The sequence below is a fragment of the Panthera tigris genome, chromosome B4, assembly GCF_018350195.1.
Source record: "Panthera tigris isolate Pti1 chromosome B4, P.tigris_Pti1_mat1.1, whole genome shotgun sequence".
Classification (NCBI taxonomy): domain Eukaryota; kingdom Metazoa; phylum Chordata; class Mammalia; order Carnivora; family Felidae; genus Panthera; species Panthera tigris.
This window is the reverse complement of record NC_056666.1, coordinates 82301293-82320048: the sequence shown is the minus strand read 5'-3', so window position 1 is coordinate 82320048 and position 18756 is coordinate 82301293. Positions and strand designations below refer to the sequence as shown.

At 44.9% G+C, this 18756-nt stretch overlaps 2 protein-coding genes and 2 non-coding genes across 7 annotated transcripts in view; all 4 read left to right on the top strand.

Moving 5' to 3' along the window:
• Positions 1 to 8300: 8300 nt before the first annotated feature.
• ATP5F1B (ATP synthase F1 subunit beta) lies at positions 8301 to 15176 on the top strand. Its single transcript, XM_007081513.3, has 10 exons — positions 8301 to 8492; positions 8966 to 9148; positions 9379 to 9553; positions 10658 to 10779; positions 11025 to 11209; positions 11943 to 12101; positions 12227 to 12349; positions 13263 to 13475; positions 13896 to 14097; positions 14911 to 15176. Exons 1-10 carry the CDS (start codon positions 8366 to 8368, stop codon positions 15006 to 15008), a joined length of 1587 nt encoding a protein of 528 aa, XP_007081575.1. The 5' UTR covers positions 8301 to 8365; the 3' UTR covers positions 15009 to 15176.
• On the top strand, positions 9214 to 9288 carry LOC122240667. Its single transcript, XR_006220439.1, has one exon. It is a non-coding gene; the product is annotated as a small nucleolar RNA SNORD59 (small nucleolar RNA).
• LOC122240666 lies at positions 10865 to 10935 on the top strand. Its single transcript, XR_006220438.1, has one exon. It is a non-coding gene; the product is annotated as a small nucleolar RNA SNORD59 (small nucleolar RNA).
• Positions 15177 to 16400: 1224 nt separating the features above from the next.
• Positions 16401 to 18756, top strand: part of BAZ2A (bromodomain adjacent to zinc finger domain 2A) — a 35230-nt gene continuing 32874 nt past the window's right edge. For 2 of the 4 annotated variants that reach the window (XM_015537283.2, XM_042992550.1), the window contains exon 1: positions 16404 to 17044. The gene's annotated coding sequence lies outside the window, so the exon portion shown is untranslated. Of the gene's footprint in view, positions 17045 to 18321; positions 18341 to 18756 lie in introns of those variants that run through there. The other 2 variants (XM_007081511.3, XM_042992551.1) reach the window with 2 other exon arrangements.

Here is an 18756-nt window from a genome sequence, read left to right as displayed (position 1 = left end):
AGAGTCATTAAGGGTTCTGGTGGTTTTATTGCCAGCCATTGAGCTATAGAAATAAAGTATAGCTTGATGGGTTTCTGACTGTGTCCTGTCTCGTAAGATTTTCTAAATTTAATTAAATTTATTTTGTGTTCAAACACTTGAACCTATTCAAGTGTTTCATTAATCCCTTTTGCTCAGTCAGGTACCAAGCCTTACGGATGGCATCTGATCCCTCTAACTCCAGTATTTCTGGCCGAAAGGTGAATCAATAGGTCAAAACTTGAGAAATATTATTATCTCATCTGAATTGTAGTTAGTATTGCTTTAAAGAAAATTATTGGGGAGAGGATCACTTGAGTGAGTTTTTAAGTTTGGCATCTGTTCGCATAGTTTTTGTCCATTTTGACATGTGATAAAGGTGCTTATATTCAACTTTCAAAAAAAAAAAAAATAATCCATTGATTTTTGAGAGAGCACAAGCAGGGGAGGGGGAGAGAGAGAGAGGGAGACTGAGAATCCAGAATCTGAAGCAGGTTCCAGGCTCTCAGCTGTCAGAGCCTGATGCGGGGCTCCAATTTGTGAACCATGAGATCATGACCTGAGCCAAAGCCGGATGCTTAACTGACTGAGCCACCTCACCTTTATACTGTGAAGTTCCCTTCAAGGAAGGGAAGGAAGGCAATTAGTTGTTATAATTGCATGAAGGTTTTATCTACCAATTTAGTTTGGGCTAGTTTTAGTTTCTTCTGTTTGATGGGGATTTTTTTCTTTTTTCTTTTAATTAAAAAAAAATATATATTTATTTTTGAGAGGGTGTGAGTGGGGGAGGAAGAGAGAGAGGGAGACAAAGAATCTGAAAGCAGGCTCCAGGCTCCAAGCTGTCAACACAGAGGCTGATGCGGGGCTCGAACCCAAGAACCGTGAGATCATGACCTGAGCCACCCAGGTGACCACCCCCCACCCCCCACCCCCGCCTTTTAAATATTTTTAGAGAGCACAAGCACTCAGCTTGAAGCACAATGCAGGGTTTGATCGTACAGATAATGGGAGAGGCAGAGAAGGGGGGACAATCTGAACCAGCTTCCAGGCTCTCGGCTTCGAGCTATCGCACAGAGCCCGACAGGGGGCTTGCACCCGTGAACTGTGTATGAGATCATAATCTGAGCGAAAGCTGAATATTCTACCAACTGAGCCACCCAAGCTCTCCTAGCAGTCTTCTAAAGTGGAAAATCATGTCACTTGCTTATAAGTTTTATTGTCCTGTCTGAATAATTTGTTAATGTGAAGAACCTATCCATAAGTGTAGCCCAAATATTTGAGCTTTAATCCAGTGACCTTCACTTCCATTGTCCGTCTAGCAACCTATTTCCATGGCTATATGTAGTAATGACCAAAGTTCAGGAGAGAGAGTACTATAAAGCTGCCTCCGCTACAAGTGTAACAGCTTTGTCCCTTAACCGCTGTTCTTTGTTCTCACAAGTAATAAGCCTCACAACTCTATATGTTGGATCCTTCTATTTCTCTGTGGTCATCTCAAACCCAGTGGTTCTCAACATACCAAAATCATGGGGCTTTGTGATAATGTGGATTCCTAGGTCCCAATACTAGATAGGCATGTAGGTCCATGTGGGGGCCAGGAATTTGCACTTTAACTGATACTTGAGGTCAGTGATTCTTGAGGTGTGATCGCTGGACTTAGCAGGAGTCTCCCTAAGAACTTGTTAGAAATATAAACGAATTCTGGGCCCCTAAACAGGTCTACTGAGTCAAACAGGATAGAGGCCAGTGATCTTTTTTATTAAAAAAAAATTTTTTTAACATTCATTTTTCAGAGACAGAGTGTGAGTGGGGGAGGGGCAGAGGGGGACACAATCTGAATCAGGCTCCAGGCTCTGAGCTGTCAGCACAGGGCCCGATGCAGGGCTCAAAGTCACAAACCGTGAGATCATGACCTGAGCTGAAGTCGGGCACTTAACTGACTGAGCCACCCAAGCGCCCCCAGTGATCTTTTTTAAGTCATCTAGGTGATATGTGCCAAAATTTGACAACCACTGTTTTTTGTTTGTTCAGTTTTAGAATATTTTAAAGAGAGTGTGAGCAGGGGAGGACAGAGAGAGGAAGGTACAGAATCTGAAGCAGGCTCCAGGCTGCAAGCTGTCAGCACAGAGCCTAACATGGGGCTCAAACTTAAGAACTGTGAGATCATGACCTGAGCCAAAATCTGGCGCTTAACCAACTGAGCGATCCAGGTGCCCCCAGAATCTGAATTTTAGATCCAAAACTGGTTGTTGGGGAGACAGTGGTTCAGCTCAAGTCATGATCTTGCAGTTCATGAGTTTGAGCCCCACATTGGGCTTACTGCTGTCAGCACAGAGCCCGCTTTGAATCCTCTGCCCCCCTCTCTCTGCCCCTCCCCTGCTTGTGCTCTCACAAAAATAAACATTTAAAAAATACAGATTCTGAATCAGTTTATGCTGCAGGTATATCAGCTCTGTTCAGTGAGACTGACTGATGAAGGAAATATTCTATATGTTTATTGTCTGATAGAGTAGCTACTAGCCACATAGTTATAATCTGAAACGTGGCTAGTGTGACTGAAAAACGGATTTTTTATTTAATTTTAGTGAATTTAACTCCACCCCATATGGTTATAGTGGATAGTGTAGTTTTGGTGATTCTGATGCTGGTGATACCTGGCCCACTTGTTAAAACAATTCATTAATCAAATTCTAACCAAATGCTATGGGGAAATCCTTCCAAGCATGATGTAAAATGTAAAAGCTATAAAAGAAAAGTTAAATCTGACATTAAAAATTAACATGGGGGGTGCCTGGGTGGCTCAGTCGGTTAAGCGTCCCTTCGGCTCAGGTCATGATTTTGCGGTCTGTGAGTTCAAGCCCCGCGTGCGGCTCTGTGCTGACAGCTCAGAGCCTGGAGCCTGTTTCAGATTCTGTGTCTCCCTCTCGCTGACCCTCCCCTGCTCATGCTCTGCCTCTCTCTATCTCAAAAATAAATAAAACGTTAAAAAAAATTAAAAAAAAAATTAACATAGGTTGGGGCACCTGGCTGGCTCAGTCGGTAGAGCATGTGACTCTTGATCTCAGGTTTGTAAGTTCGATTCCCACATTGGGTGTAGAGATTACTTAAAAATAAAATCTTTAAAAAAAACAAAACAGGTCAAAAGCTATTAGGTTAAAGGATAAGTGCTGTACTAGAAAATATTTAACAACATTTTTTTTTTTTTAACATTTATTTATTTATGAGACAAAGAGCATGAACGGGGGAGGGTCAGAGAGAGAGGGAGACACAGAATCCAAAACGGGTTCCGGTCTCCGAGCTGTCAGCACAGAGCCCGATGCAGGGCTCAAACTCACGGACCGCGAGATCATGACCTGAGCCGAAGTAGGACGCTTAACCGACTGAGCCACCCAGGTACCCCTTAACAACCTTTAACAAATATTTGAAGAGCGTCTGACTTCGGCTCAGGTCATGATCTCATGGTTTGTGAGTTCGAGCCCCTCATCAGGCTCTGCTGACAGCTCAGAGCCTGGAGCCTGCTTCGGATTCTGTGTCTCCCTCTCTCCTTCAAAAATAAACATTAACAAAACATAAATTTAAGGGGTGCCTGGGTGGCTCAGTCGATTGAGCATCCAACTTCTGCGATTTGTGAGTTTGAGCGCTGCATTAGCCCCGCATTCGGATCGTGTGTCTCCCTTTCTCTTTGTGCCCCTCCCCTGCTTGTGCTCTGTCTTGGTCTCTCAAAAATGAATAAATGTTTAAAAAAATTTTTTTTTAATTTTTTTTTTAAATGTTTTATTTATTTTTGAGACAGAGACAGAGCATGAATGGGGGAGGGGCAGAGAGAGAGGGAGACACAGAATCGGAAGCAGGCTCCAGGCTCTGAGCCATCAGCCCAGAGCCCGAAGCGGGGCTCGAACTCACGGACCGCGAGATCGTGACCTGAGCTGAAGTCGGACGCCCAACTGACTGAGCCACCCAGGCGCCCCTAAAAAAAATTTTTTTTAACATAATTTAAGCCAACATTTCTAGGAATCTATGTTAGAAGTATTAGTGCACACTGTGTACAAGATTTATTTTTCATTCATTATTGCATGTAATAGCCATTTGAAACAATCCAAGTGACCATTAATGGGGAAAAATAAATTATTACATGTTCTTAGGGCATAATGTGCAGTCCTAATCAATAAAATAGATGTATTGGGGCTTCTGGCTGGCTCAGTTGGTACAGCAAGTGATTCTTGATCTTGGGGTTGTGAGTTTGAGCCCCAAGTTGGGCATAAAGATTTACTTAAAATCTTTAAAATTTAAGGAAAAGAGTAAATGTACTGACACAAGGTTCTGCAAAACAAAGGTCATAAAACTTAATTTTTCTGGGGGCACCTGGGCTAAGTCAGTAGAGCATGCGACTCTTGATCTCAGGGTTTTAAGTTTGAGCCCCACCTTGGGTGTAGAGGTTACTGAAAAAGCGGCTCCTGGCTGTCTCAGTCAGAAAAGCTTGTGACTATTGATCTTGGGGTTGTTAGTTCAAGCCCCACATTGTGTATGGAGATTACTTAAAAATGAAATCTTTAAAAAAAAATTACTAAATAAAAATAAAAGTTTTCTGCAGTGTGCTTCCACTGAGGTTTAAAAAGATGCAAGGGTGGGGGTAGTATATAAAGTTCTATGTGTAAGGAATTGGATCGAAAGTGAATGGGGTATATGCAAAACTTTTAGTAAGAAAGGGGAAGTGTGATTTTGGGGGTAATTGTACTGTTGAAAGGATTTATTTCCTGTGTATCAAGAATATGTTCATGTATTACTTGTGTAAAGAAAAAAACCAAAACTGGTGTTACAAGACAGTATTCAATTTCTGAGGTAGAACTTTTTTTTTTTTTTTTTTTAAATTTTGAGACAGAGACAGGGTGAGTGGGGGAGGGGCAGAGAGAGGGGGAAAGAGCCTGCTTGGGAGCAGACTCCACACTGTCTGTGCAGAGCTCCATGCGGGGCTTGAAATAATAAACCATGAGATCATGAACTAAGCCGAAATCAAGAGTTGGTCGCTTAACCAATGACACCCCCCCCCCCCCCCCCCCCAGCAACCCTCTGAGGTAGAACTTTTAAGGATTACATTTGGGAATGACTGAGGAGTTAAGATGCTTAAGTGAAATGTGAGTGTGAAATTAATTGGAATTCAGAGGTTAAAGAACTCTAGAAGCTAGAATATTGCATGGATTGTTTTCATGAATTTGAAATCATCCAAAATGATAATAAAAAATGTAGAGACAAAAACATCCTAGCCATTACAGGGTACTAGAAGAATGTGTGGCATGACCAAATAAAATCGGTAAGTTTTTCAGTCACACATTATGCAGTCATTTGGAATTAACTTCAGGTAAAAAGCCAGATTAGGTCTACGGGGTTCCTATTGCTCATTATAAATAGCTTCTGTTTCAAGTAAAATATTACCTTGGGCTATCCGGGAATCAAGAAACATGATATAGGACCAAAACATACCAGAACTCTAAACTAAATGACACAATTTGTTCAGAAAGGTCCATCTCAATTCAAACTAACCACGTTTACATTTATTTTAGACAGTATTTACAAATTTAGCAGCTTTTCTGATTTCAGAACAGGACCTAAAGTTGCTGAGGGCAAACACTGACAGCAAAAATAAGTTCACAAACTTCAGGGGTCCCTGGGTAGCTCAGTCCGTTAAGCATCCAACTTTTGGGTTTCGGCTCAGGTCATGATCCCATGGTTCGTGAGATTGAGCCCCGAGTCAGGCTATGTGCTGACATCACAGAGCCTGCTTGGGATTCTCTCCCCCACCCTCTCTTTCTGCCCCTCCCCTGCTTGTGTGTAAGTGCTCTTTCTCAAAATAAGTAAACATTAAAAAGTTCACAAGCTTGGGGCTGGGTGGTTCAGTCAGTTAAGCGTCTGACTTCCACTCAGATCAGGATCTCACGGTTCACGACTTCCAGCCCCACAATGGGCTCTGTGCTGACAGCTCAGAGCCTGGAGCCTGCTTCATTCAGATCTTGTGTCTCCCTCTCTCTCTGCCCCTCCCTCACTTGCATTCTCTCTCTCTCTCTCTCTCTCTCTCTCTCTCTCTCTCAAATATATAAACATTAAAAAAATTTTTTTTTAAGTTCACAAACTTAAGCATAATGGAGAAACATCTCTTAGACATCTACCTTAGTAACACTGAAAGTTAGCATTGCAATGTGATTCAAAGATGTTTACTGATAAATATCCAAGAAAAAGTTAAATTATTGATTATCTGCTAAGGGAACAAAGAAATATGTGACACATTTGAAAAAGCAATGAGCTTCAGTTATCTGGAAATTTATGAAAATCTAATACCTGGGTTTAGTGAAGTGTCAGGATAAATGTGTTTGATGATTAATAAAATTTTGGCCAAGACCAAAGTTGGTGATACAAAACCAAAGGATCTTAACACTAAGTCAATAGGAAGTTGTAATACTAGCTGACATAAATACAGTGTTAATTATGTGCCAGGTATTGTTTTAAATGCTGCTTTCATTAATAATCTTAAATCTCAGAACAAACCCTATGAGATTATTTCCATTTTATTATTGCCTTTATAGATTAGAAAACTAATGCTCAGAGAATTTAACTTGCCCAATGACATCTATTAAGTAGCAAAAACAAGATTTTAACCTTGACAGTCTGGCTTCAGTGACAATACTCTAAGGAATATCCTAGCCTATCTATACAAACTTAAGCTCTAATAGTTGAGGGAGGCTAGTAAAATATATAGGATCTTATTAACTGGGATACTGTGCCCAGCCTAATGGAAAGCACACATGGGTCACAAATCAAAAATGTGGATTATGTCATATGATGCAGCCCATTGAAATCTTTGACCCTACTTACCCAGGATATAAATCCCCAGTTTTCAAACCTAATTGGTTCTTTTCAGCCCTTATTTTACAGGATGTTTATGTGATTGGTGCTATTGACCACTTTCTCCTTAACATTGTCTTTCCTAATTCTTAACATGGTTTTGGTCCTCTGCTTCTTCCTTTGCTATTTTTCTCTACCTGCTCCATACATGTTGCTGTTTTCTTGGGTTCTTTCCCTTTTACTAGGCAAGATTACCCAAATTTTACATTCTCTTCCTGTTTTCTCCTTCAAATTCTTTAATAGCTCTACCTGCCAAACAGGAAAAATTTTCACTATCATTCAGAAAGATGAGAACTAATGGGAGCTGGTGGGGAAAAGTCTGGGGAGGTAGCACCATTATAAACTCTCTATAGCCAGGTTCTAATAGATTAAGGTCTCGAATCCCACCCCCAAACACAGAAAAGGATGCCCTGTTTCTGCTTTTCCATACTTCAGGAACACTTCCTCACACCTACTTCTGCCAGTCTCCATTCCATCCAAAGCACTGAGAGCTGGCTCCTGTTAATCTTACTATCCCTTCTCTTTTTTCCTTCACCTCTATCTAACCTTCCTCACCTGCAGTTAAAACAAAAGGAGCATACGGTTTCATGCAAACGTGTGCTTGGAATAGTCTTCCTACTTTATCCTAGGAATTTCTACTCGGTTTCACAACAGGTATATCCATCTCCTACTGTTAGAGGCAATTCCCCTACATCTCTAGGTGACCCATATTTATCCCCTCTTTCGTGCACCCACTTAACCCTGTACTAATCAGGACCCATCACATTTTACTGCATTGTTTTCTGTTTTTAAAAGGGAGGTCTTAAGTCTTTTGTTTCCTCAGTGCCTAGCACACATCTGTTAAGTGACTGGGTTCCATTAATTTCTTTCATTGTACGGTTTAAAGTGATTTAGATTGTCCGGATTTGTGACATGCTGAACGGCCTGGAAGCTTCCAAGAGTACTACTGCAAAAGAAAAACCGAGTTCTGAGTCTGGAGAAGTCTCCGGACTTTTCCAAGGTCACCGTCAGTGGTGTTTCCCCAGGCTACTACTTCCCCAACCCCCGCCCCTGAGACTGTCAACCTACTTCAAAGTCCTATCTAAGGTGAGAGCCCAAGGACAGTCAAAAACAGCCCACGTGCTTCACAACAGGAACTCTGCCCCTTTCTTAAACGTAGTTCCGCCAAGTACTCTCTCCAATTGACATCGCTGTTGTCCAATTACATTTCGAGTCTCTGAGGGTTGCCCCTAACCAGACAATATCCAATGAAAAAGAAGGAATTCAGATTGGCACCAATTTTGACCAATGGTTGAAAAGATCAGAGATTATTAACCTATAGGAGCAGCACTGAGAGTGATATTCAGCAAACTCATCCAATGGACTTGCTTACTGAAGAGTAGGCCTCTCCCCAACGGCGGGGGAGTTGGCGGCCGGGACCGCAGCAGCGCTCAGTCCCCACCCGAGCTCCGCCATGTTGGGTTTCGTGGGCCGTGTGGCCGCTACCTCGGCCTCCGGGGCCTTGCGGGGACTCAGCTCTTCAGCGCCGCTACCCCAAGCCCAGGTCTTACTGCGGGCCACCCCGGCGGTGCTCCAGCCTGGTAAGTGCTTTCCTCTAGGAGCTGGGGTTTTTTCTGCCGCCCCATGACCTTGAGCCGGGGGCAGATTTTCACTTGGGCCTAAAGCTGTCTCTGGTGTTAGAAGGACGTCAGGGCCAGCGACCTGCCCTCTAATGGCGGGAGAACCAGAATAGGACGCCCACGGGAGGTTTCTTAGACCTAATTCGTCTCATTTTGGAAAAGGAGTTCTCTGTGACGGAAAAGTGCGGGCAGGTGCACTGACCTTACTGTGAATGGGGGCACTGAGCCCTCGAATCATGGGGTTTTGTGCATGGGAAAATTGTGCAGACGCATTCTCGGTTGTTGCGCGGCCTTCCCTCCGGACTCGTCTTACTAGCAAGCGAGACGAGGCCGGTCATGGGCCGAATTTACCAGTTCTTGGGGGTTAAGACGGGGCTTCCGATTACCACTAACAGCCCTGACCCCGATTTCTTCCAATCTTTTTTGTTTGTTAGCTAGAGACTATGCCGCCCAAACATCTCCTTCGCCGAAGGCAGGCGCTGCCACCGGGCGCATCGTGGCAGTCATCGGTGCTGTGGTGGATGTCCAGTTTGATGAGGGACTACCACCCATCCTAAATGCCCTAGAAGTGCAAGGCAGGGACACCAGGCTGGTTTTGGAGGTGGCTCAGCATTTGGGTAAGTAGAATTTGTTAGAAATGGTAAAGAGCTTGTTTAGTCCAAATATCCCCCACATCAGTCTTCCTTCTATGATGATTTTATCAAAATGACTTTCGTTCTTCTGAGTATGCTGAAGCCACATTTAGGTACTGAGAAGGAGTCTTGGTTGATTTAGGCCTTTCAGCCAGCTGAACTTCATCATATGAAGCCAACTTGTCCTTCTGTATAACCTGCAATGCCTTTAACAGGTGAGAGCACGGTAAGGACTATTGCCATGGATGGTACAGAAGGCTTGGTTAGAGGCCAGAAAGTCCTGGATTCTGGTGCACCAATCAAAATTCCTGTTGGTCCTGAGACCTTGGGCAGAATCATGAATGTCATTGGAGAACCTATTGATGAGAGAGGTCCCATCAAAACCAAACAGTAAGTATGCCTCCTCCTGTATCTACATGCAAAGGAACTGCTTTTTCTGTAGGTTGTTTTGGGGTTTTTGTTTTGTTTTAAGTAAGCTCTACATCATACCTGGGGCTTGAACTCCAGAGCCACATGCTCAAGTAGACTGAGCCAGTCAGACACCCCTCTTGCAGTTTTGTACATTAAGGCAACACCTAGTGTAGCAAAATTTTCCTGCAGAGAATACTTAAAATGCTGATACTGTTATTAAAACCACAAATGTAGTTTTTTCTGAGGAAAATTGAGAACGTAGAAGTTCTAATTTTAGAAAACTTGATTCTTAGGACTCAAATTGATTAAGTGACTTTTAATACCAATGGCTTAGGTTGTGGAGTTTCCAGAAGTAGCAAGTCTTTGTATTTCCTAATGATATATGAAGAAGTGCTGTTAGGTTAGGGCTTATTAAAAAGAAAATCTTTACGACGGTTAGGAAATGGGGACAGGGACCTGGGTGGCTCAGTCAGTTAAGGGTCTGATCTAGCCTCAAATCATGATCTCACGGTTCATGGGAATGAGCTCTGTGTCGGGCTCTGCAAGGACAGTGTCGAGCCTGTTTGGGATTCTCTCCCTCTTTCTCTGCCCCTTCCCTGCTGGCTCTCTCTCGCTCGCTCTCTCTCAAAAATAAATAAACATTAGAAAATTTTTTTAAAATGTTAGGAAATGGGATCATTGCTTCGTGAGATAATGGAATTCCCTTTATTGCAGAACATTAGGCTAGGTGCCACATGACAACTTGTCTGGAGTGTTATATAAGAGGTGAGAGGGGCACCTGGGTGGCTCAGTCGGTTGAGCGGCTAACTTCCGCTCAGGTCATGATCTCGCAGTCCGTGAGTTCAAGCCCCACATCAGGCTCTGTGCTGACAGTTCGGAGCCTGGAGCCTGTTTCAGATTCTGTGTCTCCTTCTCTCTGACCCTCCCCTATTCAGGCTCTGTCTCTTTCTGTCTCAAAAATAAATAAACGTTAAAAAAAATTTAAAAAAAAATAAGAGGTGAGACTATGAGTAAAGGGTTAGAATTGGGAGGAACCTTTCAACAGGATGAATAGACCCTGCTCCTCTTTTCCAACCTTTACAGATTTGCAGCTATTCATGCTGAGGCTCCTGAGTTCATGGAGATGAGTGTTGAGCAGGAAATTCTGGTTACTGGTATCAAGGTTGTGGATCTGCTGGCTCCCTATGCCAAGGGTGGCAAAATTGGTATGTTACTGGTGGTACATATTTTCCAAACCTAACGTGGGAAGAAAAAATCCTATCATGTAATGAGTGGGTACTGAGATCTATCCCTCACTGATGAGTAGCTTCTGACTTTCGTTCTTCTGAGTTTGCTGAAGCCAGATGCCATTCCTGAGAAGGGAAAAGAGAAAAAAGGGTTTTTTGTTTTTTGAAGTTTGCTTATTTGGGAACACAGCACTCAAATATTGCTTCTTTTCAACCTCTTCCAGGGCTGTTTGGTGGTGCTGGAGTTGGCAAGACTGTACTGATCATGGAGTTAATCAACAATGTGGCCAAAGCCCATGGTGGTTACTCTGTGTTTGCTGGTGTTGGTGAGAGGACCCGTGAAGGCAATGACTTATACCATGAAATGATTGAGTCTGGTGTTATCAACTTAAAAGATGCTACCTCCAAGGTAAGGAGTAAGGTGATATGTTCACATAGTAGTTGTGCCAGGGAACCATTTTAGTTGACTGCAATGCTAGCTGAAACCCTGTGTTAGAGTTTCATTTTAGTGTCCTATGACACTTTTTTTTTTTTTTTTAACTTTTTTGTAATGTTTATTTTTGAGAGAGAGACAGTGTGAGCAGGGGAGGGGCAGAGAGAAAGGGAGACACAGAATCTGAAGCAGGCTCCAGGCTCTGAGCTGTCAGCAGAGCCCGACGCGGGGCTCGAACTCAGACCGTGAAATCATAACCTGAGCTGAGGTCAGAAACTTAACCCGACTGAGCCAACCCAGGCGACCCACAAAGGAAATTCTTGACAGTGTTTTCCCCCAACAATCTAATACATTAACACACATTTTCTTTTCTCTTTGATATCAGATTACATTTTCAGACTTTGTTTTTAGTAGGTAGTCCCATCATTTGAAAGTTAATTTTGGAAAGCTGGAGGTAATTCAGATGTCTCAAATAGCCCTATTTTGTGCCCTTCACTTAGTCTTATTTCCTATTTCAGGAATTTTGCTTCAATAACATAAATCTTTGTGGTGTTTGAACCACATCTCTAAAAGGGAAAAGAAATTTGCAAATCATAATGACACTTGCTGAGAAGGAGGGTTTTTTGGTAGTTTCTCTGGTTTGGGGTCCTTGGGCATATGGCTTCCATATTCCTCTCCCAGGTTTTCTGATTGTGTATGATTACTTCAGGTAGCGCTAGTGTATGGTCAAATGAATGAACCACCTGGTGCTCGCGCCCGAGTAGCTCTGACTGGACTGACGGTTGCTGAATACTTCAGAGACCAAGAGGGTCAAGATGTACTGCTCTTTATCGATAACATCTTTCGTTTCACCCAGGCTGGCTCTGAGGTAAGAGAAGAAGGTTTGGGAGGATCTGTTTCATTTGACCTTTTTATGGAATGATGCAGATGAGGCTAAGATGTAGACACCTAAAACCTGTGTCCTCATTCCCCCTTCTTTTTTTTTCCCTATAGGTGTCTGCTCTATTGGGTAGAATCCCTTCTGCGGTGGGCTATCAGCCTACCCTGGCCACTGACATGGGTACCATGCAGGAAAGAATCACCACCACCAAGAAGGGATCTATTACCTCTGTGCAGGTAAGAAAAATGAAATGGATGAAGGTCTAATTTATGTAAAGTTAGATACAGAGAAATATAAAACCTAGTTACTTCTCTCTCGAGGTTTGTTTTTTATTTTTTTTAATGTTTATTTATTTTTGAGAGAGAGAGAGACAGCACGAGTGGGGGAGGGGCAGAGAGAGGGAAACACAGAATCTGAAGCAGGCTCCAAGCTCTGAGCTGTCAGCACAGTTGCAGGGCTCGAACTCACAGACCGCGAGATCATGACCTAAGCTCAAGTCAGACGCTTAGCCAACTGAGTCACCCAGGTGTCCCTCAAGGTTTTTAACAAGGTTAATGAGCTCCCTGAAATAATGTGTAATATTCTATGGATTCATGTTAGAGACTAAAAAGTTAAGAAATGCTCCTTTAAGGTAGTTAAAGGCATGTATGTGAATGTAGATTACAAAGTGTAGTGGTTTCTAGCCTGAGGAGTCTGGAGATGCATGGAAACCGGACATTAATTATTCAGTGTATTTATGCACTGTACTTATGTGCTACACTATGCATTTTCAGACATATATGTAGATGGTATAAACAGTAAAATTATCTAAAGGGTCTAAATTGTAGTAACTTTCAGTGAGGCATTGCAATCGTGCAAGGTTTTTTGTTTTTAACTAAAAGTGTAAGTATCAGTATAATAGGGTTAAAATGTAGGATGAAGAACAAAAGGAAGGACAATGAAAATTTTTCATCACAGCTTGGAGGGACCAGATCATCTATAAGCTCACTCAGCAGGTATTAGGGATGGTAAGAAGTCTTTTTGGGGGTGGACTCTTAAATGCTAAGAAGTTGTAATGAAATAATGAGGAGAGGGCAGAAAGGCAGCGTGGCTTTTAAACAGAATTATTTGGCTTCCTGCTGCTCTTCATGGGTTCTTGACTCACTCTAGGCTATCTATGTGCCTGCTGATGACTTGACGGACCCTGCCCCTGCCACTACCTTTGCCCATTTGGATGCTACCACTGTGCTGTCCCGTGCTATTGCTGAGTTGGGTATCTATCCAGCTGTGGATCCTCTGGATTCCACCTCTCGAATTATGGATCCCAACATTGTTGGAAATGAGCATTATGATGTTGCCCGTGGGGTACAAAAGATCCTACAGGTGAGTACTGCAGGTGAGATCAGTGACTAGAAAGTCATATAGTGGGTATATGGGTACTATATTAAGACCAAAGCCTTCCTGGTGACTTGTGTGATTTGCTTTGGAGCGAAGAGGAGACCTGCAGTTTCTATTAAAGAGTATTAATGAGGGTCTCTTGGGTTTCCAGGTACTTAGATTTAGAATCCATTTTTTCCTAATGGCAGTAGACTAGAAGTGGGGAGAATAAGACACTGATCTTAGCTGAGGGCCCTCATGCTTCCAAGCGTGTAATTTCACCACTATTTCACTTGCAAAGTGAGGTAATGTGCTAAAATGCTTTGTACTAAGCTCAGTGTGAATACAAGGTGGTATTAACCCTGAGGTTTTTGTCCAAATTTAAAAGAATCTGAATATTTATTCAGGCCTCCTGTTTTCTTACAGGACTACAAATCTCTCCAGGACATCATTGCTATCCTGGGTATGGATGAACTTTCTGAGGAAGACAAGTTGACTGTGTCCCGTGCACGGAAAATACAGCGTTTCTTGTCTCAGCCATTCCAGGTTGCTGAGGTTTTCACAGGTCATATGGGGAAGCTGGTACCTCTGAAGGAGACCATCAAAGGTTTCCAGCAGATTTTGGCAGGTGAGACTGCCAGTATAAAGCTGAATATAAAATAGCAGAGAAGCTGAAATCTCTAATGTTCACTGTGCTATGTTCCCATGCCAGCCATCATCAAGCAATGTATAAGCATGTTGTGTCTAAAGAATTTTTTTAGTTAAAAACTATTGTCTGTCAGTGTTCTTTGGAAATAGTCTACTTCTGAGAGTGAAATTTGTATCACTTGATTGTTGTCATACAATACTCAACACTTACTGAGTGCTTTCAGTCCTAGCTACTCTTCTGAGTGAATTACAGATCCTTGTTTTTACAAATTAGGAAAATTGAAGCACAGAAAAGTTTAAAATAACAGGTTCTGATACCATCCAGCCAAGGTAGAGAGCAAGAATTTGAACCCAGATTATGTGGCCAGGACCATTCTTTTTTTTTTTTTTTTTTTTTTTTTAACGTTTATTTATTTTTGGGACAGAGAGAGACAGAGCATGAACGGGGGAGGGGCAGAAAGAGATGGAGACACAGAATCGGAAACAGGCTCCAGGCTCTGAGCCATCAGCCCAGAGCCCGACGCGGGGCTCGAACTCACGGACCGCGAGATCGTGACCTGAGCTGAAGTCGGACGCTTAGCCGACTGAGCCACTCAGGCGCCCCAGGACCATTTATTCTTAATCCCTACTATATCGTCTTGTAAATTGGATTTAAGACAGAAGTTTGTTAAAAGATTTCTTGGATGACACACATTTATCATATTCTGACTGGTTGCCCCAAGTGGTGAAGTATTTATATACCACAAAAAGTTTATCATTCCACTTCTCACCATTGAATTTTTTTCCCATACAGGTGAATATGACCATCTCCCAGAACAGGCCTTCTATATGGTGGGACCCATTGAGGAAGCTGTGGCAAAAGCTGATAAGCTGGCTGAAGAGCATTCGTGAGGAAATCCTTTTGGCAAACTAAGCGCTTGTCCTCTGTGCTGTACTTTTCCTTGCCCCTAATCCAAAAATCTGTTTACTCCTTAGGCCACAATCAGAGCCTTGATTGAAGACATTGTGTTCTGTCTGAAGAGTATTTAAGGTTTCCAATAAAATGTACACCTGTCAGAATTGGTCTGTTTTTCTTGGTCCTGACAACATAACCAACACTGAACATTAGAGTGGCTGTAAGAAACAGCACAAAGTAGACCACATATGTTTGAAATGGGGTCATCAAAAATGAAAAGCCATTGTCTTGATGGACAGCTGTGGGTCTTGTGAGGGGTTCCCTGTAGATGATGTGATCTCAATAGTAGGGCCTCAGCTTTGGCCTTTTTGTTATTTGTCAAAGCAAATTATTTGCTTCTTGAATATTCTATGTAGTTGATTCCTGTTGGTTAAAAAGCACGTATTTTTTATTTTTAGAAGAGTATATTGTGGAAAAATGGGTCTGGAGGGGACTATTCTAAGACAAAGCAGGGGTTAATGAATGAATCCAGTTTTTAGGAAATGAGTGTTCTGAAGGATTAATAACAAATATGCAAAGATTGAGTCAAAAGGGCCCCCCCTCTGTTTTACCTAGGCTTTTTTTTTTTTTGGCTTTGCTCCTTCCCCTCCCCCCACCCTCCTTTTTTCAGAAAGTTCCTTGACTACTGCCTGCTGATTTATATTTTGGGCAAACATAGAGTTGTATGATTGTTTCAGGCAGTGCATGGTGTAAAATAACTATGAGGCCTAATCCTGAGCTCTGCTGAGATCCTTTAGGAAAGTTAGGGAGATTGAATCTTAAAAGGAATGCCAATTTCCAGAGTTTGTGGGGGTGGGGTTGGGCTTCTGAAATACATAATGGAATTAGATAAACTACCCTTCATTTTAGCCACTAAAAGTGCAGGGTTAGGAGTACTCAAAAGTATCGTTTCACAGTGAAACAAGTGCAAGGTCAGATTTGGTGCCCCTTAAGTGTTTTCTGAGCCAGGGCCCATCTCCTACTGCCCTCTGGTGGGAGGACTGGAGGCTGCAAGAACTCTGATCTCACCATTTTGAAATCCATAAAGGCCATTTGCTGGGATGTGGTTCTTCGCTAATGACTGTTTACAAACCAGCTGGGGCTTTTGTCCTGAGGAGGAGCCTGCGTCTATAGGCTCCACCCCTGAGGCATTCAAGTTGGGTCGAAGCAGGGCGGGGACAAACAGATCCCAATTCAGAGGCCCCTGGGGGCTGAAGGTTGAGGAGGGGCCTTGGGAAAGGTGCCAGGGGTGGAGTAGAGGCCTGTAAGTTTCCTCCCATCTGCCTATGACGTCCTTGGCACTAGTCTCTCTTGTGTCATGATCTGGACAGAAGGTGGAGCCCCTGAGCCGACTGTGCCTGGTCGTTTGCTCCCAGAAAAGCCTGGATTTGGGGAAATGCTGAGTTATAGGGGTGGGGGCATTTTCTCCAGGTTCTGACTCGAATGGGTAAGAAACTGGTGCAGAAAGGCCCCAGGATATGGGTCAGCTCTTTCTGCTTTGTTTTTCCATGTTACCCAGATGCAGACCTGGTAACTGTGATCCTTAAGGTCGTTTGTATCCCTCCATCCCCTCCCCCACACGTTTACGTGCCTCAGCATTCATCGAGAACCTTCTCCCTCTCACTAGCTGCAACTATTTATTTCCTTCCCCCTTTACCACTCTCTTCTACCACGCCTCTGGAGTGTCAACACAGATCTAACCTTCCTCCATATTTCTCCTGGTTCTGCCCTGTCCTCGCCTCCTCCTCCCTCTCCACCCAGAGAAAGCCCCGCCCTTCCCTCCTCCCTCCCCACCCCAGTCTGTCACACAGGGACATCACCCTACAGCAGTTCAGGCTGTGGTTCGCAGGAAGCATACATTGGCTTTTTGATTCGTGCTAGTTCCCAGCTCACAGTTTAGGAGGATCTAACACCAGCCTTCACGTGAAGGGGGAACCAAGGACAGTGAGGAGCTGGGTGGTCCCAGCCTTGGAGCCCTGCCAGCTGGACATGGGTAAGTATGAGGACCAGCCCTGGGGGAAGGCCTGAAGGATGCCTACCTCCCTCCCTGGCTGACTCAGCAGGGGTGGGGCCTAACCTTTGCTCTTTTGGGGGGTGAAGGAGGGGAAACGGGACTATAGGGGCACAGGGCTCAGATAGTGAGGCTGCCGACCAAGGGATCATGAACATTGGCAAGCTCGGTTCCCAGGAAGAGCCTGAGACTGTGCACCTCAGGTCGGGGCTCTCCCCACCTCACTGTCTCCCCCACGCCCCCACACAGCCCCTTGCTCCTCCCCATTTAAGCTGCTGAAGATTCAAGTAATATTTTACAGTATTCACTGCTGGCCTCCCCCCCCCCCCCCCCCCCCCGCAAAGTAAAGCTCACTTTTGGCTGCGTTGGAGAATTTTTAAGGTGCCTCTCTTTCCCTTATTTTCTCCCAGGCCTTTTAAGTCCCTGACTTCTCTCCTCCCCCACCGCGACCCACCACCAGGTGGGGGCTGCACTGAGCAGCTGCTTCCTGTTGCCCCAGAGGTTGCTGCAAGGGTGGTGGTGGTTGGGGGAAAACTGAAATAAAGCCTATTCTCACGGTCCCACAGCAGTCCCACTAGGGCTGCTACTGGCGGCCCCCTAAGCTCCAGTCACTAACACTGAGTGAGAGTTGAAAGGCAGGATTGAGGTTGAAAGGCCTAGGAGGTCTTTGCCCTCGTGGCTTCCTGATTCCAGAAGCTTTTAAACGTGGGCAGTGCTGGGGGAAGGAGACTATGCCTTTCCACAGCTGTAGGAAATCGGGCCCTGTGGAGCTGAAACACAGAGAACCTGTTCACCTAGCAGGGCCTCTGTGTGTTACCCCCAGCAGCCTCGGCCTTCCTTCTTCCGCACCCCCACTCCTCCTTGGCGTCCTTGGGACTCTCACTGCCTTCCCGGCCCTCCTTTGTGAAGAGATCTTTGCCGGAGTCCCGAGAGCGCGGGCGGAGCTCTCCCAACTCCTCCAGTTTGGACCCACCACCATCCCCCACTTCACCATAGAAGTTTGTCTCTTCTTCCTGGGATCTCTTCTCTTCCTCCATCTGGGATCCTTCCTGGTTCTGGCCCCTAGGAGACGCCACCCGCTTCCCCCTCCCCCAGCGGATTCTTCGCGACTGCCTTACCCTAGCGCTTGTCCTTACCCCAGTAGTTCCTGCCCCTTTAAGTGCTACCCCCCCCAACCCCCACACACCGCCGGCGGCCCAGGGCTGGGGGAGGAGGCGCCGCCGCCGCCACCCGGCTCGGGCCACCTGCGCCGCCGCCCGCGGCCCGGCCCTGCTCCAGGTGAGGCCCGGCAACCCCATCCGATACCAGAGTCCCCGGGCAGGCCGCTCCTGCGGTCCCCTGCCCCGGGGATCCCCGCTGCCCGGGACTCAGGATCTGACCCTCCCCCTGCGGGAGCTGCCCTTCCTCTCTCCCCCGCACTATCTACTCGCCTATTTCTCCCCTGTCCTCTGCGACCGGAATCCGAAGCCGCCTCACGCTTCTCGGCCAACCTCTCCCGGGTACCCGTCCTGTTCTACACCCAGGATCTCCCCCCTCCCCCGCGCCTTCCTCGCCAGAAAAATCTCCCGCGGTCTGGGTTTCGCCTCCTCCCCTCTGGATCCAGAGCTTTCCCACGCCATCCTAACCTCCAATGGGAGGGGGAATAACCGCCACCCCAATTCCTCTTCCTCGTAGTAAGTGAAGGTTGGAGGGTT

Coding starts and splice junctions, on each gene's coding strand:
- ATP5F1B (XM_007081513.3), top strand. CDS start 8,366: ATGTTGGGTTTCGTGGGCCGTGTGGCCGCTACCTCGGCCTCCGGGGCC. Junction 8,493..8,965: donor CCCGGCGGTGCTCCAGCCTG/GTAAGTGCTTTC, acceptor TTTGTTTGTTAG/CTAGAGACTATGCCGCCCAA. Junction 12,350..13,262: donor GATCTATTACCTCTGTGCAG/GTAAGAAAAATG, acceptor GACTCACTCTAG/GCTATCTATGTGCCTGCTGA.